This window comes from Entelurus aequoreus, linkage group LG04 (assembly GCF_033978785.1).
Source record: "Entelurus aequoreus isolate RoL-2023_Sb linkage group LG04, RoL_Eaeq_v1.1, whole genome shotgun sequence".
NCBI classification, from domain to species: domain Eukaryota; kingdom Metazoa; phylum Chordata; class Actinopteri; order Syngnathiformes; family Syngnathidae; genus Entelurus; species Entelurus aequoreus.
Window position 1 is genome coordinate 71,997,677 of NC_084734.1, and position 23,217 is coordinate 72,020,893.

The window sequence follows — 23,217 nt, forward strand, 5'->3', positions numbered from 1 at the left end:
GGTAAACATGGTCGTTTGTGAGATACTAAGAGCGAGCAGCTACAAAAATAGCGAAGCGCACAATAGCACACAAGCTAGACATACTAAATTAGTGTCCTTAATGCAGGCCTTCTCAAATAATTGGGCAGGCCCTTCTGGAAGTGCGTGGTGCGATGCCAGGGCGGGTGCGTGTAACCTCAGGGAACATGCTTTATCAGTATCATGCATTATCATGCTTCAAACCTCTCTTCGAAAAGCTATGCACTACAAAACATGCTCATTAGCATTAATTTCGACTCATTTTAATTAGAAAAAAGAAAAATACCACAAATTGTGCTATTCATTTTTGTTTTGTAGGTTAAAATGTTGTCCTGAGTTAATGGTGCTGATCAATTTCAATTTTTTATTTATTGAGTTTATTTTATTTTAATTTCTAGTATCAGTCGGTTTAAGTTGGTCAAAAAATGTGTACTGATTAAATAAGGATTACATTTTATTTATTTTTTTCAGGCAAATTGATACAATTTAAATATTTTCTGTTACAATCTAAAAAGCAATATTAATAAATGTTTTTTTTTTTGAAGTTGATCTATATTTATTTATTTTTTTGTTTTCTTTAGTGTTATGCAGAGGTGTACGCTAACAATTTTTATACAGAAAGTATACTGTGTATAGTCACGGTGAAGAGTGGGGAAAGTGCAAATTGTTTTCTTCTTATCTAGAAAATAATTGAGAGGCACTGTTGTAATGTAACATATTGCAGTCTAAAACACAACATTTGTCAATACAAACTATCATCAAATAACTATAACTTACAGATGCAAAGTATTTCAAGTGTATTAGAAAGTATCCACTAACAAACGTGTCAGCATCATTCAAATTACGGAGCTTAACGTAATCCATTATTGTGACCACAAGATATTGCCATAAATGTACCACCCCACTTCAACTTAAAGACATCATAAGCCCATAATTCCCATGTTTTTCTGACTATCAGAAATACTTGTGAAAGAGTGGTTAGGGGAGCAGCCCACTGAGAATACTTGGGATGTGCTGAATAAAAAGTTGTGCAATGGTCCGATGAATACACTACAACATAAGTTATCAGTACAAGGTTTTGGCCAAAAACGTATGCAACTTTGTATAGAAATGAGTTGTGACTTTGCAGAAACTTGTAGAAACGAAACAACAGCAAACGTTCAATCAAAGCTAAAGGTGGTCCAACAAAATAAGGCAGGTATTGATAATATCCATAATATTATGTGTCTATTGTCATATTTGTGTTTGTTGGTAAGCGTAATTGTGCAAAAAAGACACACAAAAAAAACTACTTTACAAAAGGTAAGACATTTTGTTCAGATATAAAGAAACAATGTTCGACTTATTTTGGTTAATGCCATATTATTTTTACAATATTGCCCATGATTTCCCATGTAATGATGTATCAACTTCTTTATGAGAAGGTATATGCAGAAGCTAAGATTCTATGAACGTGTACAATTAGGTTCTAATCCAAATGGTTTGTTCCGCTTTAATTTTAGTCAATTTTCCAGTTTCATGCATTCCATCTGTCTTTCCTCGGTCTCAGGTGGTTGTGTCGACTACGGTGAGCGTGGAGGGTCATGTCCTGGCCGTGTCTGACAACATGTTTGTGCACAACAACTCCAAACACGGGCGCCGAGCTCGAAGACTGGACCCCTCGGAAGGCACACCGTCCTATCTGGAACACGGTGAGCACTGAAAATACAGTTTGTTTGTTTTTTTTAACTCATTTTAAGGGACCATGCACATTAATGAACACAATAACACAGGATATTGTGTCAACATGCCAGATATTTGCAAGGTTTCTAATTTCCATCCGTAGTTCCACAACGAATAAAACAGAGTGACACACTAGCTCAATACATTAAATATGGATTAAAAACAAGGACTGTCAAAATGAACGCGATAATAACCAGTCAACAAATTTTTCCTTTAATGTATGTTAAAGGATTATCGTATGTGACCACCAATCCATACAGTGGCGTTCCGTCTGATGTTAAGCCACAGGAACGGCTAGACAGCAGAAATTGACAAAAAAGGGTAAATTGAATGATAACTTTAGCGTAGAAGCCGTGGCAGGTCGCTCGCTCCACAAGACCAAGGTTATTTCCATCCACATCAACGTGCCTAACCACCGTTCACCATTCCTAGCAGCGAGCAGCAGTGTTGCCAAGTCTGCGTATATCAAGTTACTTGTTTTCTAAAGTCGCTTGCAAAGTTTGTGAGTTGCATGTCGCAGCGTTTTGGGATAGTTTTTGAACGTGTGGTTGCTTATTTGGGTTTGCGTTTCTGTCCCCACAATAAAGCAAAGCACGACTATGCCAGTAAGTAACCTGTCCTTTTCTACACAACGTTTCCTGGTCATTGCTCCCCTGGTCGACTTGGCAAGCCCCCAAACACTAATGACACATCTGCAAATACACCAGAGCCCCGACTGACAGACAAGACATAAGCATAGTGAGAATTTGTGGGGAAAACATAATAATTTAAAATAGTATATTTATTAGGGCTGTCAAAATTAACAAGTTAACTAATGTGATTAATCACAAAAATAGTATCACAAATTTCACTTCAAAATACACCCTGAAGTTAAAACTGTTCCCAAGTTGTATGCAAATAAATGACTTGTTCAAGTAAAATATTTAAAAATGTTCCTAGATGACATTCTGAAAATAAAATGACATTACTGTACAGATATTGGGTATTTTCTTAAGCTAATTTCAATTACTCAAGCGAGCAATCACCTGTGATTAATCATGATTAATTAAATTCCAAAATGTGATTAATGTGATTGAATAAAAAATAATTTGACATATATATATATATATATATACATGTATATGTATATATATATATATATATATATATATATATATATATATATATATATATATATATATATATATATATATATATATATATATATATATATATATATATATATATATATATATATACATATACATGTATATATATATATATATCCATCAATTTTCTACCGCTTATTCCCTTCGGGGTCGCGGGGGGCGCTGGAGCCTATTTCAGCTACAATCGGGCGGAAGGCGGGGTACACCCTGGACAAGTCGCCACCTCATCGCAGGGCCAACACAGATAGACAGACAACATTCTTCTGTGTTGAAACTCACAATCAACTCTCGTCCCTGACCTCCCAGCAGGCACAAAACATTGAAACAGTGTTGAGAACTTGTTGAATTAGCTCCTGACGTTGAGCAACTCAAACTTAACATTGGGACAACATTTAATCAATGTCGGCTTCTGACGTTGATTTGATCATTGAAATTTGGTCATTTCCCAACGTTAGACATCATTATTATCTAAATCGTACGGCCCATGGGCCGGATCAGGCCCGCGAACAGGTTTTTTCCGGCCCATGTGATGAGTGTGCCAAGCATAGAAATGAGCTGCTTTTTTTTTTTTACGAAAGTAAATGCTGTTCTAAATGTGTCCATTGGATGTCACAATAGTAATTCTTTTAGGCAAGCAAACGATTTATACCAGGGCCAAGCAAGAGGTACACAGTAAAGGGTGACTGTGGCTCCTCCTCTTCGACCCACAGACACTTAAAACCTGTCGTTTTATGTCTTCTGCTTCGAACACATCGTCACTTGGCACCCTCGTTGCCCCAAAATGTCTCTGTCAAACACAAGAAAAGTGAACTAAACCCTTTTGAATTAGTTTTTACCTCCGTTTCTTAAGGTTTGTTGAGTTAGCACTGGATTGATACGTGGACATGAAAAAGGAAATATTTCCTGTATTTCCACCTGCTCAGCAACCTTGTGGTTAGAGTGTCCGTAATGAGATCGGTAGGTCGTGAGTTCAAACCTCGGCCGAGTCATACCAAAAACTATAAAAATGGGACCCATTACCTCCCTGCTTGGCACTCAGCATCAAGGGTTGGAATTGGGGGTTAAATCACCAAAAATTATTCCCTGGCGTGGCCACCCCTACTGCCCCACTGCTCCCCTCACCTCACAGGGAGTAAACAAGGGGATGGGTCAAATGCAGAGGACACATTTCACCACACGTAATGTGTGTGTGACTATCATTGATACTTTTAACTTTAATTTGACACCTAGTTTACATGTTGTGTTTTTTGTTCAATCCCAGAACGACTGTGACTTAAAGTTTAATCCTGGCTTCGTAGATACACAGAAAAAGTGTTTTTGAAGCTGCACCAATTTCCTCAGAATTTTCAACAAACTTGAAGTGTTTTGTCCAGAGGATTATTTGTGATTTGTACGTTTTCAGAATGTGCTTGTTCTATTTTTGGCCAATGTAAAACAAAGAAAACAACCTGGAGTTGTCTTTATTTTTAAGTTATCATGCCATGATTTTACCACTACGGCCCATTTGGGAATAGATATTCTTCTATGCGGCCCCTGAGCTAAAATGAGTTTGACACCCCTGCTCTAAATTTACCAATGCAACATTTTTTTTACGTTGTTCGGAAGTCAGGTTTAAAGGGCATGTGTGTATAATCAACGTTGTATCAATGTCGTGTGCCTGCTGGGCTGTTGCCAATTCCTGCGGCTCTTCTTTTATGGATGTACATACCAGTATATACATTTATGAAAGAAAATAGCACTTTTGAATTATTGCAGGTTTTCATAGTGTAAAAACGCACATTTCTCTAAAATATTACAGTATTGATAAGGTTTTCTGTCAAATATCTTAATTGTAAATGTATAAATTGTAATTGTAATACATGCACATAGTCTGTAATAGGGATGTCCGATAATGGATTTTTGCCGATATCCGATATTCCGATATTGTCCAACTCTTTAATTACCGATACTGATATCAACCGATACCGATATCAACCGATACCGATATATACGGTCGTGGAATTAACACATTATTATGCCTAATTTGGACAACCAGGTATGGTGTGAAGATAAGGTCCTTTTTTTTTTTTTTTTAAATACAATAAAATAAGATAAATAAATTAAAAACATTTTCTTGAATAAAAAAGAAAGTAAAACAATATAAAAACAGTTACACAGAGACTAGTAATTAATGAAAAGTAGTAAAATTAACTGTTAAAGGTTAGTACTATTTGTGGCCCAACAATCATGTGTGCTTACGGACTGTATCCCTTGCAGACTGTATTGATGTATATTGATATATAATGTAGGAACCAGAAATATTAATAACAGAAAGAAACAACCCTTTTATGTGAATGAGTGTAAATGGTGAGGGAGGTTTTTTGAGTTGGTGTTTTTTATGTTGATTTAATAAAAATAAAAATAAAATAAAAAATAAAAAAATCGATACTGATAATAAAAAAACTGATACCGATAATTTCCGATATTACATTTTAAAGCATTTATCGGCCGATAACATCGGCAGGCCGATATTATCGGACATCTCTAGTCTGTAAAGCAGTATTCAATGTGAGAGAACACGTTTTTTTTTTTTTTTTTAATGTACTTCATGACAGTATCATCAAGCTTCTTTGTCCTCCATCTCGTTCCAGTTACCCCCCACTCCCCCAGTCCCCCCACATTCCTCCTCGCCTTCTTACTGTCTGTCTCCGAGCTCATTCTCTCCTCCGTCTTTCTTCCTCGCTCATGTTTCTCACTTTGGTCTCTTGTAGTGTGTCTAAGTCGCGCCTCAGAGAGGAGAAAGTGGTAGCTAGTGAGTCTCTTGCGCGTCCCTGGCGTCTTGCTCCCCTCAGGTCTCCGCCTCTGGGCCTTCTACTCTGCCTGGCATAAGCACTACGTGTCTTATGAGGTCTGTTCTGCTTAGAGCCAACACTGACTTTATTTCCTCGGAGACCTGCTTTTTATCCCGCAGCCCTCCATCACTCCCCATCCCTCAGGTTTTTAAACACACCCATGCACATTGCGCTGGCAGAGTCAGACCCTTTAATACTTCATAATGACATGTGCACATGATTTAGGGAGCACGCACTGATTCCCAAATCTCTAATCCAGTTATTTTCTCATTTCTGTTTCCTAGAGATTGAATAAGAGAAACATATTTCTCTTTCTCTTTGAGGAAAGTCAACCTCGGGGATGATAATGACAAAAAAAAAAAAAAAGCCAGGATTTACATGATGGCCTATGGTAGATTGCATTAGGATTGAACGCTGTGGTTAAGTCTTTTTAATGACTAGTCTCCGGAGGCGCGGAGGACCACTTGGCCTGGTCTGATAGGCGATTAGAGAAGTCCACAAAGACATATTGGAGTCATCATAAAGGCTTGGATATTACAATGAAACAACAGTGCAACTCGCCACACTAGCAGATGTTCCTTGTGTCAGAGAGATTTGTTTGGGAATTTCCTCCCTGTGATTTTTTTTTTATTCTCCTGATGATGGGGGTTGGAGGAGGAACAACGGGAGTGAAGGAAGAGAAGCGAGAGGTGCCTGACAGGAGAAGGGGGAGCAAAGATTGTTTGATGGTACAAAGCAAAGATGAAATGCTAAGCTCGGAGACGCCGCGCTTTCCTTTTTGTTTTTGCCTTCACTTTCCATCCGGCACCGTGTGTGCGGCACGCACAACTTTGGGGGGGCTCATTTCAAGCGATAATAGATGAACAGTGCATAGAGTTGAACAGATGGCACAGAGGAACACCCCAAAGTATAATCCTATCACATGGATTCACGTTCCACCATCTGGTTAATCCAAACACACACACACACACACACACACACACACACACACACACACACACATCCGCATGGAGCGCACGTAATATCAACGGCTGCGAAAAGGAGGCATCTTAGGCTATGATTACAGCCACAGATTGCCGCGTGGTGAATGTTGATCTCTGCAGGCATATCGGGAGGCTAAATATCATTCCGGCTTGTTGGGGAAGATCAACAGAACACAGAGTCAGGCAAAGCGCAAAGGCCAGGCTTCAATGGGCCGGGGGAGTCAGCCTAGGCTAAAGTGGATTATGCCGCTTTTGCAGAATTACAACATGTCAGACGCGCAAAAACAGAGGTTTAGCTCGTATAAACATATATTTTTGTTCTTTTTCTTCAATCACATCCCGCAATCTCTAAGTCCGTAATACCGGCAGATAAGGTCACGTAACGGTGGAGCGCCACTCATTGTTTGTTTTGTTGTTCCGTGTAGAGTGAACATGCTTTGAAAGAAAACACAAAAAGCTCGCGAAACACATTAGAAAAAGTGCCGCCAGGCTTGGAGATGACCGTGTGCAGGAAACAGATAGCTGAGCAAGTGCTAAGTGTTTGCTTAATGAGGGCGGCGTATTCCGAGGGCAGCGCCACTGTTGGCCCGGCCCCGCTCCCCGGTCGCATGGCCTTTGATCAGACACTCAGCACACCTGACATTTACACGCCTTCACGCTTTGCCACGTGTCATAAAACAAGCACACCGCCGCTGCCCTCGCATACAGGGCAGGGGTGATGTTTAATAACGGGGTGCGTATAATCACTCTGATTAGTATTCCTCTCTTGTTCTCAACCCTTGGGATGGATGAGGAGAGCAGGTAATGTGTGTGTGAAAGAGGGGACTGCTACATGTGTCGTACCCATAAAGGTCTTCTCTATGGTGCCAGCAGCAAAGACCTTTATGGGCTTGTCATTAGGTTACTTAACATCTCCTTCTTTCTGTCCTTTCATCTGCTCAGCAACCCCCAGCATCAAAGCCATTAGCCCCAGTGAAGGTTGGACCACAGGGGGCGCTACAGTTATCATCATCGGGGACAACTTCTTTGACGGACTGCAGGTCATTTTCGGCACCATGTTGGTTTGGAGCGAGGTGAGTCACTCTCTTGTCACCTTGATAGGCATCGCTATGATGATCATAAACACAGTGGCGGGCCGTGCGTTTCTCACCTAGGCCTTCAGTGATGTCTGACTTCAATGATTACCTCTCAAAATACCATAATTTATGTCACCACATGACCATTGGTGGAGAAATACTATACAGGAACACATTTACGCACTGCTGGGCAATGAATCACCACCAACAGTGTACAAAAGGTGGGGATTGAACCAGGAACCCTCAGGTTGCTGGCACGGCCACTCTCCCAACTCCGCCACGCCGTCCCCATATACCAGGGGTGTCCAAACTTTTTCCACTGAGGGCCGCACACTGAAAAATCAAAGCAAGCGGGGGCCATTTTGATATTTTTTATTTTAAAAACCAATACAATATATGTATAAAAAATATACATTTAGGCCTCCACTCAGGCTTGATACCGGGGACTCCAAAGGGTTTAGGTTAAAAATAAACACATTTTAAAAAAGTGATTATTTAGTGTTATTATTATTATTATTATTATTATTATTCAAAGTTTAAATATCTAGATCAACATTAGGTATATCTGTCAATATAACGTTTTGTTTTTTTTAGATTTAAGTTGTATGCCCTTTTTGTCAAAGAAAACCCAGTTTTTTATGGAAAAAACACAAAATATGAAATATTTTCCCCCAATAAAATTTTAAAGTGGAACATTTCAGATTATATAATAATTGGAGCTCATAACATAACTCATAACAACATTGATTTTAATTTTTTTTTTTTTTTGAGCAATGACACTTAAAAAAAAAAAAAGTCCCACTAAAATGATTGGGGATCCAAAAGGGCCCTGCTCAGTAAAGTGTTAAAAAATAAATCGTAATTTTTAAAAAAACTGTTAACACAATAGTCTCGAGATCAACTTCAGATCTATCCGTCAATTATAACTTGTATTGTTGTTTATTATGTTCCTTGTTTGTTCATTTTAGGCCCTTCTTTAAAAAAAAAACCATAGTTTTTTATATGGCAAACACAAAATATGCAACATTTTCCCCAAAAAATATCTCAAAGTGGAATATTTAATGTGACCTAATTGGCACCTTGAATAGGTCAATAATTCATAATAACATTGTTTTTTATTCATTATTATGTTTTAAAGAAAGAAACAGCCTGCATGAAAGCTTAGTGGTATTAGAGTCAACAAAGCAACGTTTTATTGTCACCCGTTTACTCTTTTTACCACTTTTTATGTTGTTGTTTTTTTTAATCGTATTTTTAGAATGTGCCGTGGGGCCGTTAAAAAATTACCTGCGGGCCGCAAATGGCCCCCGGGCCGCACTTTGGACATCCCTGCCATATATGTATATACATGTGATCAACATGTATGCCTTACACCAGCAAGATTCTGTGGGCAAATATTGGCTCTCTCAATGTCAGTTTATGGCTGTGTGTATACTGTATACAGTATGTGCATTTAGGGTTGTCACGATACCAGGATTTCAGTAGACGATACTGATACCTATGAATATCCATGATGTTTGATACTTTTTCAATACTGTGATGGAAAGAAAAAAAAAATAACAGAACTCATGTACTTTTAAATACACTACTTTATTGAAGAAAGTTTAAAATGATCAAGTATTTAGAAACACTGAACTTCAACATTTTTTTTGCAAGGAATTCAAATTGCAGTATCAGCTGCCAAGAGGTAACTAAAAATGTGTTCTATGGCCTTCTATAGTACATCAAAACAAACAATACTGTGTTTATGAAGATGCTCATAAATTACAATATTTAACTATTTTACACTTTAAAAAAGAAAAGCAGTGGTGTGGAGCCTTCAAATATATGAAACAAACAATATCATGTCATTTATTTGTAATGAATTAGGCTAATATATATATATATATATATATATATATATATATATATATATATATATATATATATATATATATATATATATATATATATATATATACACACGTTAGGTCAGAAAAAAATCAGAGGCTATATCATCCCTACAAGCCTGTTTCGCAGGTTTTTCCTGCTTGACAGGAGATTTTATCGAGCAGGGGAAACCTGCGCAACAGGCTTGTATTCCGCTGTACCCAGGTATTGAGCACTGTATAACGGGTAAGCCACAGAAACCTCGAATATATATATATATATATATATGTATATATATATATATATATATATATATATATATATATATATATATATATATATATATATATATATATATATATATATATATATATATATATATATATATATATATATATATATATATATATGTATGTATGTATAAAAGTGTTGCCAAATGACAAAATAATGTCTCGAAGCTGTGTTTTCTTAGCACTTTTAGAAGTGATAAAAGCTGGGTTGCACTTTTCTGTTGTAATGCACGCTCTCTGGGCTTGTGGTGGCGGATCTGGGCTGTCACTCGCCTGGCACCTACTTTCGTGGCCGCTTGTACAGGTTATCGAATAAATGCATGACACCCCTCTTTCACTTTTAATATGCATCTCTACACGCTAAATATAGTAATAAAGGGCCTGAACTACTAAGATCCAAATACCACGGGTTAAACAGCATGTGCAAACTATAAAAATGTGTGGACTTAGTGGAGGTGTTGCATGTTATCTACTAAGACTGTGTGTACAATTGAAAAACGGTGCAGGCCCCCTTATTTAAATGACGTCTTTTGGGTGTACCATTGGGGCTTTTACCACAAAGACACTCAATCATGTACTGCACATCCAGTCGGTTTTGCTCTGTTTTGAAACAAGCAGCAGACATGTGCCACTTTTTCTGGCCAATTTAGAAGCAGTGCTGCGGTAACTGTGAATGTGAAGAAGAATATGCAATGAAATGCATATTGAAATATCAATCAATCAATCAATGTTTATTTATATAGCCCTAAACGTTTTTTTCACATAGGAAATACGTTATTACTATATATTCTGTATGAAAAAAAAATATGATAGGAAAAAAAATACCAACAGAAACAAAAACGCACCAAATAAATTTGTTTTAATCAGCCTCTTAAGTCATCCAGCAGCTGTAAACTTGTAAAATGATGTGTGATCTGACAATATGTCTGATATTTTTATTTTTGACAGTCCATATATGTTGACAAGCATATGTAGAATAGAGCTGCTGCGCAATCGCCTCTTTTCTTACAGCTGTGTCAGTTTGCGCGCACTTTTTATGCGTGCCAAATAAAGATGTAAAATAGCCCTCGCCGTTGAGTTTTATTCTTGATAAATCAAACTGTGTGCAGAATAATTGTACTTGCATCATCTCCTCCCCACATTGTTGCCGCCTTCCTTCAACAAGCCTTCCAGATTTTAACAAATCTAACATGTACCTTGATAGCAGTTTACAAGTCCTCACAGGATCTCGCAGGCCTTTTTTGAGATGTCTGATTTCATGAGTTTTTTCCCCAAAATCAGAATCAGAAGAGTTTTTATTGCCATTGTTTGAGAACGGGTTCACAAATTAGGAATTTTACTTGGCGCAATTGTGCAACATAAAACACATATAACACAGAATAGAATAACATGAGCTGTAACTGAGCTATCAGATCTTGTTATTGTAAATTAAATATATAATACAAATATAAATTATTTATATTTGTATATGTATATTTATATATAATACAAATATATAATACACATATAAATTACAATTTAAATACATTTTTTAAGTGTTTATTACAAAAAAAATGCAAGGAAAAGGACAAATTGCTTGAAATTGTTGTGAGTATTCTGCCTGTGTAATTATAATAGAGAAATTAGTTGAAGAATACATAATTGATGAATACATAAAAATAATAGGGTTGTCAAAGTTAACGTGTTATCTCATGCAATTAATCACAAGAATCAATTGTATTGATAGTGTAAAAACACAGATTATTTGCACAATTTATTTTGACCACAAATGCTCCTTACCTTAATCTGGATGGTTACTTTATAGGTGGAGCTAGTTGAGTGAGGAGGAGACTCCAACTGTTTTGCTCTCGGGCAAATTTCACTTTCAAATAAACCCCGACTGTACTGGGGATTAGGGATGATGTTTGATAAGAAATTATCGAGTTCGAGCCTATTATCGAATCCTCTTATCGAACCGATTCCTTATCGATTCTCTTATCGAGTCCAGATAGGTTGTTGTATATGGAAAAAAGACACACTATTTGGTTTAACAAAAGCTCACTTTTATTATGTAAGAAAACTATTTAATCTAATAAATAAATAAATATTGACTGTTACCCCTCTAAAAAAATAAAATAAAAAAAATAAATATTGACTGTTGTTACCCAAAGTATATGAAGTGGGATTTTTCACAAAAAACAATATATACAGTAACACAAAAACAACCTGTCTCTGTGATCACTGTTGGTGTATAAATAATAATATAGTGTTAAATAAAATCAGTCCCTTGGGCACAAAACTGAAAATAATACAGCTCTCCAAAAAGTGCAATTCTGCTGCTATTTGACATAACTGTTTGTTATGATGCTTTGACATTTTTGCACTTTATTTCTTTATTGAAAGAAAATTCTATGAATAGAAAGGTTCTTTGCAAATGTGGTTACAATGCTAAAAAATGAAAAGTTAAAGCTAAAAAAAGAAATACACTTTATTGAGTTAACATTATTTCTTTATAGGGGGAAAGATGTTATGAGCTAGGGAATATAACAACTACACTACCCAGCATGCAACGGGAGTGACGAGCATGCGCGCTAGCCCCGAAAAGTGTTGCATATTGTCACCCGGCAGCTAAGAATGAGGTTATGAGCACGCTGTGAAAGTAAACGTCAAGAACTCAGCCAACACGCCTCGTCTGCATTATTTATAATTAGACAGACAACACATATACAGTGTGATTTTGTTTCGTTTACAAGTAAAGAAAAACAAAAGTTAAAAAAGGGAGATGTCATATATGTATGTGCTGCGGTTGCGTTGCGACAGCTGCCGTAAAGGAGGTGCGTTGCTAGCCTGGTTGCTATGTTTCAGGTTGTGAGTGTTCATGTGTTTGTAGTCTGCTCAAATTTGTCAGTAAAGTTATTCATTGGATTATACCTTTTTGTTTTGAACTTTATTACACCTTGGAGCGCTTTTTCCCGTCCATTTTTTTCCTGCTTTCCCTATCTGCGCCTAATGACTGAGCTACATGACGCCATTTATTGTGATGTCCCACGGAGCATTTCTGGTCGGGACGGGATTCGTTCCGAGGGATTTCAATAAAGAACCAACTCTTTTTCTTTACTATAGTGGTCTCGATAACGGGTACCGGTTCTCAAAAAGGGATTCGAGTCCGAGGACTCGGTTCATTTCTTATCAAACAACCGGGAAAACCGGTTTCGAGTATCATCCCTACTGGGGATAGGTTGATTGGCAACACTAAATTGGCCCTAGTGTGTGAATGTGAGTGTGAATGTTGTCTGTCTATCTGTGTTGGCCCTGTGATGAGGTGGCGACTTGTCCAGGGTGTACCCGGCCTTCCGCCTGAATGCAGCTGAGATAGGCTCCAGCAACCCCCGCGACCCCAAAAGGGACAAGCGGTAGAAAATGGATGGATGGATGTACTTGAAATAAAACTGTGACCAGGTTTTGAGTAAATCAATGAAGTGCATTCAAATACAACGTGTTCCTGTAAGACAGTCTGACAGAATAATTGCACTTGCATCATCTCCTCCCAGTATTGTGGGCATTCTGATGGTCAGCATATATTCTGCATATTCAGAAGACAGACGTGCTAAATGGATTGTGCTCCTTATTCTGATCACTAAAGAGACACAATACTCTGTGCGCATGGTTAGTAGATCAGCTTTGCATGTGCTATCAAGTTTGCACGTGCAAGCAAACCTTTAGTATATCAGGTCTTAACTCGCTAAAGTGGAACACAGACAATTTTGCTAAGTCTGATTCTCTGGCAAACCAGATGTGTTGTCAAGCGGAGTTACATCACACCTTGAGTTATGCTACATTGACACACCTCCATTAAAATTGTCAATAAAAAAAGGGCGAACCGGAAGCGCCAAATCCGCAGTCGTGATAGGCTTTGTAAAACGCTGGCTCATTTTTTTAAAACAGCAGACGTTCTTTCTCGGTGCTGACTCAGTAAACAAGCTTATCTTTGTACATCATTTGGTACTGACGATACTGAAAAAAGCAGGAATGGATGTATTTTGTGCGTGTTTGTATGGTCTTGGTATCAAAGTATCGATACTTTTGACTTTGATTGATTGATTGATTGAGACTTTTATTAGCAGATTGCACATTGAAGTACATATTCCGTACAATTGACCACTAAATGGTAACACCCGAATAAGTTTTTCAACTTGTTTAATTCGGGGTCCACTTAAATTGATTCATGATACAGATATCTATTATCAGATATATACTATCATCATAATACAGTCATCACACAAGATAATCATCAGAGTATATACATTGAATTATTTACATTATTTACAATCCGGGGTGTGGGATGTGGAGGTGGGGGGAGTTCAGTGGCGTGCAGTCACTAGAGGCAGGGGAGGCGGGGCCTCACCTGCCATCATGGAAAGAAAAAAAAAAGAAAAAGAAAAAAAAATTAATTAAATTGTTATATGTATCCAGTGATTATACTAAAGTTATTTTCCATTTAACTTCACCAGTTTTAGATTATTTTTATTTTTATTTTCACATTTGCCGTTCAAATACTGAGAAGAGACGGTGCGGTGATCAGCAGCCAGTTGAGGCACTTGTGCCTCACCATGGATTGCGACTCGGCTAACTGCTGGCCTGCTATGCAGTGACACCGTATTGCTATATGAATTATATTATACATTTCCATAGTTTAGTTAGCTGAGGTATATAATGTACAGTATATTTTGTCAACAACTGTATGTGTGTAACGTATTTTTAGTGCTGAGCGATCATAAATCTGCTGCGGAGACACACTGTGTGAGGCTCGTATCATAACCCCGCCTCCTGGTGCCAAGCACCTCCGCCGCAGAACGCACCGCCCGACGGGAGCACCGCGGCCACACCAACCAAAGCCCACACCCAAACCCTCCACGTGCAAGACCGAATCCACCCAAAAAAAGTCACTTAACAAGAAGCCAAAAAGTGCAAAAACAACAATGCTCGCACTGCAGGAGCCACGAACGACCGCAGGGACACAACATTAGGTACACCTGCACTGCAGGTTCATATGTTTTTAAATTTGACTGTGATGATGCAGTCGTGCCTCACCAGACATTAACCTCACCGCACGCCACTGGGGGAGTTAGGTTTGGTTGTTATCATCACTTCAGTCATCAACAATTGTATCATCAGAGAAATGTACATTGAAACAGTTTAAGTCTGACTTGGTAGGATATGTACAGCAAGTAGTGGACATAGAGTGAGAGAGAGAGAGAGAGAGAGAGAGATCAGAAAGCTTAAGAAAAAGTATCTACATTTGATTATTTACATTTGATTATTAACAATCCGGGGAGGGTGTTAGTTTAGGGTTGAATTTGCCTGGAGGTGAACTTTTAGTGCGGTTTTGAAGGAGGATAGAGATGCCCTTTCTTTTACACCTGTTGGGAACGCATTCCACATTGATGTGGCATAGAAAGAGAATGAGTTCAGACCTTTGTTAGATCGGAATCTGGGTTTAACGTGGTTAGTGGAGCTCCCCCTGGTGTTGTGGTCATGGCGGTCATTTACGTTATGGAAGTAGTTTGACATGTACTTCGGTATCAGGGAGGTGTAGTGGATTTTATAGACTAGGCTCAGTGCAAGTTGTTTTACTCTGTCCTCCACCCTGAGCCAGCCCACTTTGAAAAAGTGGGTAGGAGTGAGGTGTGATCTGGGGTGGAGGTCTAGAAGTAATCTGACTAGCTTGGTCTGGGATGTTTGGAGTCTAGATTTGAGGGTTTTGGAGGTGCTAGGGTACCAGCGTAATCGAAAAAGGGTTGAACGAGAGAGTTCCCGCTAGAATCCTCATGGTGCTTTTGTTGACCAGAGAAAAGATTCTATAGAGAAATCTCGTTCGTTATGTGTACTGGGATTGGTTGGTGACAAATGTTTGTACCCGCTTCTCACCCAAAGTCAGCTGAGATAGGTTCCAGGTCACCCTGCACACAAGGAGAATCATAAGAATGGATTTAATCCATTGGGATGTGCAGCTTTCTGCCTTCTCACCTCACTCATTGTTTATTTGTGTCACTTGTGCACAAATATTCAGCTCCCTGTGTATTTTTATTGAATTTGTATTTGAAAAATATGCATCCCTTTGTAAGGAGCATCTGCCACATGACTAAAATGTAAATTCAGTCCATGTGAGGAATTGAAGGTCAGCGACTGGCGCAGTAAAACAGCTTTCTCTTTAGTAAAGAAATTATTCTATAAAAAGCTCCCTATATTATCGTACTGGAACGTGAGCGGGGGTCACACAATGGCAGAATGAAAGCCTAGTTAAGTGAGCAATAAAAGGGAGGGTTTGAACAACACACGTGCACGTTCACATCCGTGCACGCTGGCAGGAGCATTGATAGCTTCTGAGCGCCTCCAGCTTTGAGTGCTAGTTGGGCACAGGATGCAGAAAACGAGTACTCAGTGAGGTCTCATCTGTGTTTTGTCTTGTTGCCGCTTTCCTTCAAAGAGCCTTCAGCGCGCGCACACACACACACACATGCACACACACACACACACACACACAAACGCATGGCGAGTGGGCTCATCAGCCACTCTAAGCGAGCCTCTTAAAGACAACTGTGGTGCTTTAATGTAAGCTCACGGCAGCTAGACAACCAGCACTGACAGACACCGAGACAGGGGCAGCGAGGATGAGCATATCATACGTTTACTTATACGGCATAATAGATGTTTGCGGAGGGAGGGCTGTTTTATTCATAGACTACTTTTGAAGCCCTCTGTAAAGATCCATGTCAGCACTGATAACCATCTTTAGCATGACACTGCCTTAGGCTTTATCAGCTCACCTCAGGCCTTTAGAGCAAGATGATTTACTGGACGATAGTACTAAAAAGAATACCAAGAAGGATCATCATCTTTTGAGGTATCACTATTTCAATATTGGGATGAATGTTGTTATATCAATCAATCAATCAATCAATCAATCAATCAAAGTGTATTTATACAGCTCTAAATCACGAGTGTCTGAAAGGGCTGCACAAGCCACAATGACATCCCACATCTCAGACTCAGATCCCACATCAGGGCAAGAAAAAACTCAACCCAATGGGATATAATGAGAAACCTTGGAGGGGAACAGGTGAGCCAGTATAGGCGTAATATGATCAAACTTTCTTGTTCTTGTCAAAAGTCTAGCAGCCGCATTTCGTACTTAGACTTAGACCAGTGGTTCTTAACCTTGTAGGAGGTACCGAACCCCACCAGTTTCATATTGCGCATTCACCGAACCCTTCTTTAGTGAAAAATAAAATGTTTTTCTTTTTCAAATTCAAGACAAAGTTATGTTTTTGGTAACACTTTAGTATGGGGAACATATTCTAAGTAACAAAGACTTAATTTAGAGTTCTTTGGACACTAGGGGAACATATTCTAAGTAATAAAGACTTAATTTAGAGTTATTTGGTTAGGGTTAGGGTCAGGGTTAGAGGGTTAGGGTTATAATAAGGCCATGCCGAATAAGGCATTAATAAGTACTTAATAATGACTAGTTAAGAGCCAATATGTTACTAATTTGCATGTTAATAAGCAACTAATTAATGGTGAATATGTTCCACATACTAAAGTGTTACCATGTTTTTTTACTGGTGCATAAAATGAACCGTGCATGAACATCACCTTGTTCCAACAACAAAACCAAAACAGTGCATAAACTCACAACAAATTACACACCTGCAAACCAGTCAGCTGTTGCGGTGTCCGTAATACGCTGATAGGGAGAAGTTTGTATTTACCTGATGAGTCGGGTGTGTTTTGACCTCCGCCGAACCCCTGAGCCCGACTCACCGAACCCCTAGGGTTCGATCGAACCCAGGTTAAGAACCACTGACTTAGACTTAGACTTAGACAAACTTTAATGATCCACAAGGGAAATTGTTCCACACAGTAACTCAGTTACAAATGATGTAAAAGATGGAAAGAACAATGCAGGTATAAAATAGACTAAAAGCAATATAAAATATAACATATATATGTAATATTTACATAATATATGTACAGTATAGGATATATACTGATATATTATATTATATGTTTATATCATATATACAATATATAACAATTACCATGTACAATATTACAGTATATGTAACAGCTGCAGCATAAAATAGAGAGTAAATCCAGCAAAAAATAGACATTATAAACAAAGAGAAGTAGCTAACATAGAAGGTGTCAGTTAATAGACATCATCTATTGCTCTACCAACTGTAATCTTATCAATAATAATAACTGTCAGATATTTGAGTTACACTCTACCCGCATTCTTTTGCTGAACTGTCAAAAGGTTGGGATTTCTGGAAGATTTCCCAAGTATTTATTTCCAACAGGCACCTGGTAAATGTTACAGTGTTGGTCTCACTCCCGCAAAAGCATTGTCAATTACGTACGTGAACACCAAGAGCGAACTTCTGCAAACGTGAGCTTAAGAATGATGATGATGAAGACTTTTTCACTGTCTTTATAGTAAAAGGCCAGACAAGTCCAATGGGTCAATTAGTCCACGTGACAAAAAGTGTTCACGTAGGTGGGGGCGAGTCCAAAAAAAGGAAGTGATGAAGAGGGCGACGGTTAAGTTGTTTCATCCATCAATGAAGAGAATTTTGTCAAAAGTATGTGTAGATAATTTAAAAAAAGTATCCATTAAAAATATAAAAATATGGTCAGTTCCTTGTTTTGAAGACTTTAACCTTTGAACTGTTATTTATTTTGCTATGGAAGACAACTTGAACATCATTCTTTCAGCCCTGTACCAGTGATTAGATATACAAAACACGCATCAATGTCCCCGAAACAACAGATAGTAGGCAGCATGAAGGCCAGCTGAATATGTATGTATGCTCTTTCAAAGGAAGTTCAAGTCCAAATGTGTGTCTTTATTGTATATTTTGTATAGTATTCTAACATTTGCATTAGGTGTGTGGGAAAAAAATTATTTGAATTTGAATCGCGATTATCACATTGTGCGATTCAGAATCGATTCTCATTTTAAAAAAATCTATTTATTTTTTTTAATTTATTTTCAAAAATGTTTTATTTAAAAAAAAAAATATTTTTTTTTGTAATCAATCAATCCAACAAAACAATACACAGCAATACCATAACAATGCAATCCAATTTCAAAACCAAACCCGACCCAGCAACACTCAGAACTGCAATAAACAGAGCAATTGAGAGGAGACACAAACACGACACAGAACAATCCAAAAGTAGTGAAAAAAAAATGAATATTATCAACAACAGTATCAATATTAATTACAATTTCAACATAGCAGTGATTAAAAATCCGTCTTTGACATTATCATTAGACATTTATAAAAAATTTTAAAAAAGAACAATAGTGTCACAGTGGCTTACACTTGCATCGCATCTCATAAGCTTGACAACACACTGTGTCCAATATTTTCACAAAGATCAAATAAGTCATATTTTTGGTTCATTTAATAGTTAAAACCAATTTACATTATTGCAATCAGTTGATAAAACATTGTCCTTTACAATTATAAAAGCTTTTTACAAAAATCTACTACTCTGCTTGCATGTCAGCAAACTGGGGTAGATCCTGCTGAAATCCTATGTATTGAATGAATAGAGAATCGTTTTGAATCGGGAACAAAATTTGTTTTTGAAACGAGAATCGTGTTGAATTGAAAAAAAATCGATTTTGAATCGGATCGTGACCCCAAGAATCGATATTGAATCGAATCGTGGGACACCCGAAGATTCACAGCCCTGATTTGCATGCTTCATGATGAATTAGATTGTTTTATAATTTGCCACCATATTATCTGACTGATCAATCAGAGAATAATTTTTTAATGTTTTTAATTAAAGGTCAAACTTTACTGATTGATGCACGCAATAGTCAAAATTGGCTGCATTAACCTATGAATTATGCCAATTTTGATAAGAAATTAATTTATGATATGTCTAATACTTAACCTGTAAAGGGTCATGGGTCAGCTGGAGCCTACCCCAGCCTGACTTTAGGGTCTTTAGGACAGGTCACCAATTAATCACAGGACACATACAGATACAGTCAACAACAATTTACACCCAGATTCACACCTATGGACAATTTAGTTTCCATGTGGGAGGAAACCGGAATACCCGGAGTAAAATCATAGCCAGATTTAAACCATTGCCACCTGGCTAGTAGGAAGACATGCTAACCATTCATACACAGCACTCATTGTTCATTATAAATACAATTATGTAATACCATCATATGCTGTTTGAAAACAAGCTGGTTTATTTTGTTAAAAGAAATCAACTGCAAGACATCGGCAGCTCCTAATTGGAAATGACCTTATTTGGACATATTAAACATACAAATAAAACATATGTGATGACTGTGAGGATAAATTAAATGTTTTACACAAGGTACTGTATTTTTCATTGAATGTGTACATATTGAACATTAAAGAATTCCGATTATATCTTTGGCAACAATATGAGAAAAAAGTGAATTTTGGTGTTAAAATATTTTTGATAATAATGTATGAGGACGACTTGATGCCCTTTTTTTAGTTATTTAAATATTGATCATTACATCGTATATTTAGGTTATAGTTCCTTGTTGTCAGAGTTTAGGGTAAAAAGGCCATTGGGATTTTTTATTTTCACCCCCAAAGAATGCATGCTTTTGAATGGTTTAATCGGTAATTGGTGTAAAATCATCAAAATAATCAGACTCTCGAGAATTTTGCTTGTTTTTTTGTGATTTTTGTAGCCTAAAATGACTGAATTTGGGGCTTTAAAAAAATGTATACAAATAAATAAGCTGCGGCAAAGGTTCCAATGTTTTGAGGCTCATCTTTTTGCATTGGCTTTTGATTTTACAAATCTGATATCATTGTTTCAAGTGTTGTTTTGGAGGCTTAAGCCCCAAAAGCACAAGATTTTAACAAATCTAACATTTATGTACTGTACCTTGACAGCAGTTTACAAGTCCTCACTGGATCTCTCAGGCTTTTGAGGTTTTTTCCCCCAAAATTACAATGTAAATACATTTTTTAAGTGTTTATTACAAACAAAAATGCAGGAAAAAGTGCAAATCGCTCTAAATTGTTGTGATTGTCTGCCTGCGTAATTATAATAGGGAAATTAGTTGAAGAATACATAATTAATAAATAAATAAAAACATGTGATTAATCACAAGAATCGATTACATTAATAGTGTAAAAATACAGATTATTTGCGCTATTTATTTTGACCACAAATGCTCCTTACCTTAATCTGGATGTTTACCTGATAGGTGGAGCGGGTTGCTTTGCTGTAAGTAATGCATTTGTCAGGGCAAAGATGATTGAGGAGACTCCAACTGTTTTGCTCTCTGGCAAATTTCACTTTCAAATAAACCGACTGTACTTTAAATAAAACTGTGACCAGGTTTTGAGTAAATAAATAAAGTGCATTCAAGTATAACACGTTCCTGTATGACAGTCTGACAATGAAATGGCATTATTGCCAAAATATCAGGGTCTTTTTTTAAAGTTGATTTAAATTATGCATGCAAGAAATGTACTGCAATTAATCATGATTAATAGAATGCAAAGGTGTGATTAATCAAATTTAAATATAATCGTTTAACAGCACTAATAAAAAACAAAAAACTATGAAATGCATCTTGCCAACATGGAACAAAAAATGTGCAAATTAGGCTTTATCACAACAAAGTACACTAATATGTCTGCGGTTATCTCAGCCTCCAAGTGAGGAAAAAATGAAAGAAAAACTTTCACAGTTAAAAATCACCGGAAATACTGTACTCTCAAGCAGCAATACTGTAGAAATGACATATTTTTTACCAGCTGTGCACTGACTAATTTCAAGTATATCCATGCTCCCATAGGCGCCGATCTACATTTCTGCCAGTGGGTGCACGGTGTGTGTGTATTTAAAAACATTTTTTACGTTCAGCGAAGTTAATATCCATTAGAGTTGTGGCTTTATTATTTTGTAAAACGGACCAAACTTTTCACAAAATTAACTACAACAAAATTGATTTTTCCAAAATGATTTTAAAGATTGAAAGTTGCCATCAATCCCACGTGGGTGCTCGGCATTGCCCGTGGGTGCTCGGGCCGCAAAGCACCCACGGGATCGGCGCCTATGCATGCTCCATGTCTATAGTGCCCGTTTCGGACGCTGCTCAGGGACAAATGAAATTACGCTTCAAAGTGATGATGTGGGGTGTGAGGAAGTTTAAGGGATTGGACAAAGTTGCGAGTCAGTGCATGATTTGCAGGGATTCGAGAGGTACAAGTAGTAGAAAATGGATGAATGGTTGAATTTAAATAACTTGGCGCAATCACAACATTGCAATATCCTTGAGGGTCTGAATAATGATATTGTATTGTCGATAACTCCTATTAATCATAATTACCTGTCTGCCCACAGCTGATCACCCCACATGCCATCCGAGTACAGACACCACCCAGACACATCCCCGGGGTGGTGGAGGTCACGCTGTCCTACAAATCCAAACAGTTCTGCAAAGGCACACCTGGACGCTTCATCTACACAGGTATTACTACCTATACTGTATGCACCAATGCTCTCTAATTACAGTCGTTTACTGTGTAATGAAAAGAGATCATGCAACTCCAGTCCACTGACCTGCTGGCTGACAGTATAATGCTGTTCACTCCTTGATAGGAAAAGTTGTGCCTCATATTTTTCACAGTATTTGTAGCGCAAATGTGCATGGAATGCATACATCCAAAGTATGACTTAGGCGGGTGTGGAGCATCACATCAGGGAATGAATATGTTTGCCTCCTTTTATGAAGCAGGTGAAGGTCAGGGGGAGGTTTAACCTTTTGATTAGAGGGATTATCGAGATTTAACCCCGTCGAAGGCGGGATGCAACGGTAGGGGCGATCCATACTGAGATTTCTGATGGCGGGTGTGTTACATCAGAATGTATCGGCATAGATTTATAGCCAGGCGGTGAAAAGAGCAGCAGAGAGAGTGAATGTGAAGCAGTGATTAACCGACGCGTGGACACAGGTCTCAGGGGAGAATGTGAATCACATAAATCTGTCTGTAATCTCAACCACTGATGGATTTAGCAAGTAAAGCCCCCACTGGAAGTGCCAACATTTGACAAAATCACATTTGTGCAACCGTGCTGGCTGGTTCCCTTTTATTTTTATTTTTTTTTTTTTGCATGTCTTTTAATTATTGTACATTGACAGAATATGTGTGGCAAAGAAGGCTACTATGTGGTTAGTGTAAGTGTGGAAGTCACCGCACACGCGTGCA

General features: G+C 37.8%; 2 protein-coding genes across 8 annotated transcripts in view; one reads left to right on the plus strand and one right to left on the minus strand.

The window, feature by feature from the left end:
* LOC133649000 (uncharacterized) overlaps positions 1-23,217 on the minus strand; it is a 1,204,785-nt gene that overhangs the window by 135,447 nt on the left and 1,046,121 nt on the right. The gene's annotated exons all lie outside the window — the stretch shown is intronic.
* ebf1a (EBF transcription factor 1a) overlaps positions 1-23,217 on the plus strand; it is a 141,984-nt gene that overhangs the window by 62,291 nt on the left and 56,476 nt on the right. For all 7 annotated transcript variants that reach the window (XM_062045656.1, XM_062045658.1, XM_062045657.1 and 4 more), the window contains exons 8-10: positions 1,568-1,709; positions 7,645-7,775; positions 22,352-22,478. In XM_062045656.1, coding sequence (XP_061901640.1) covers positions 1,568-1,709; positions 7,645-7,775; positions 22,352-22,478 — 400 coding nt within the window. The remainder of the gene's footprint in view (positions 1-1,567; positions 1,710-7,644; positions 7,776-22,351; positions 22,479-23,217) is intronic.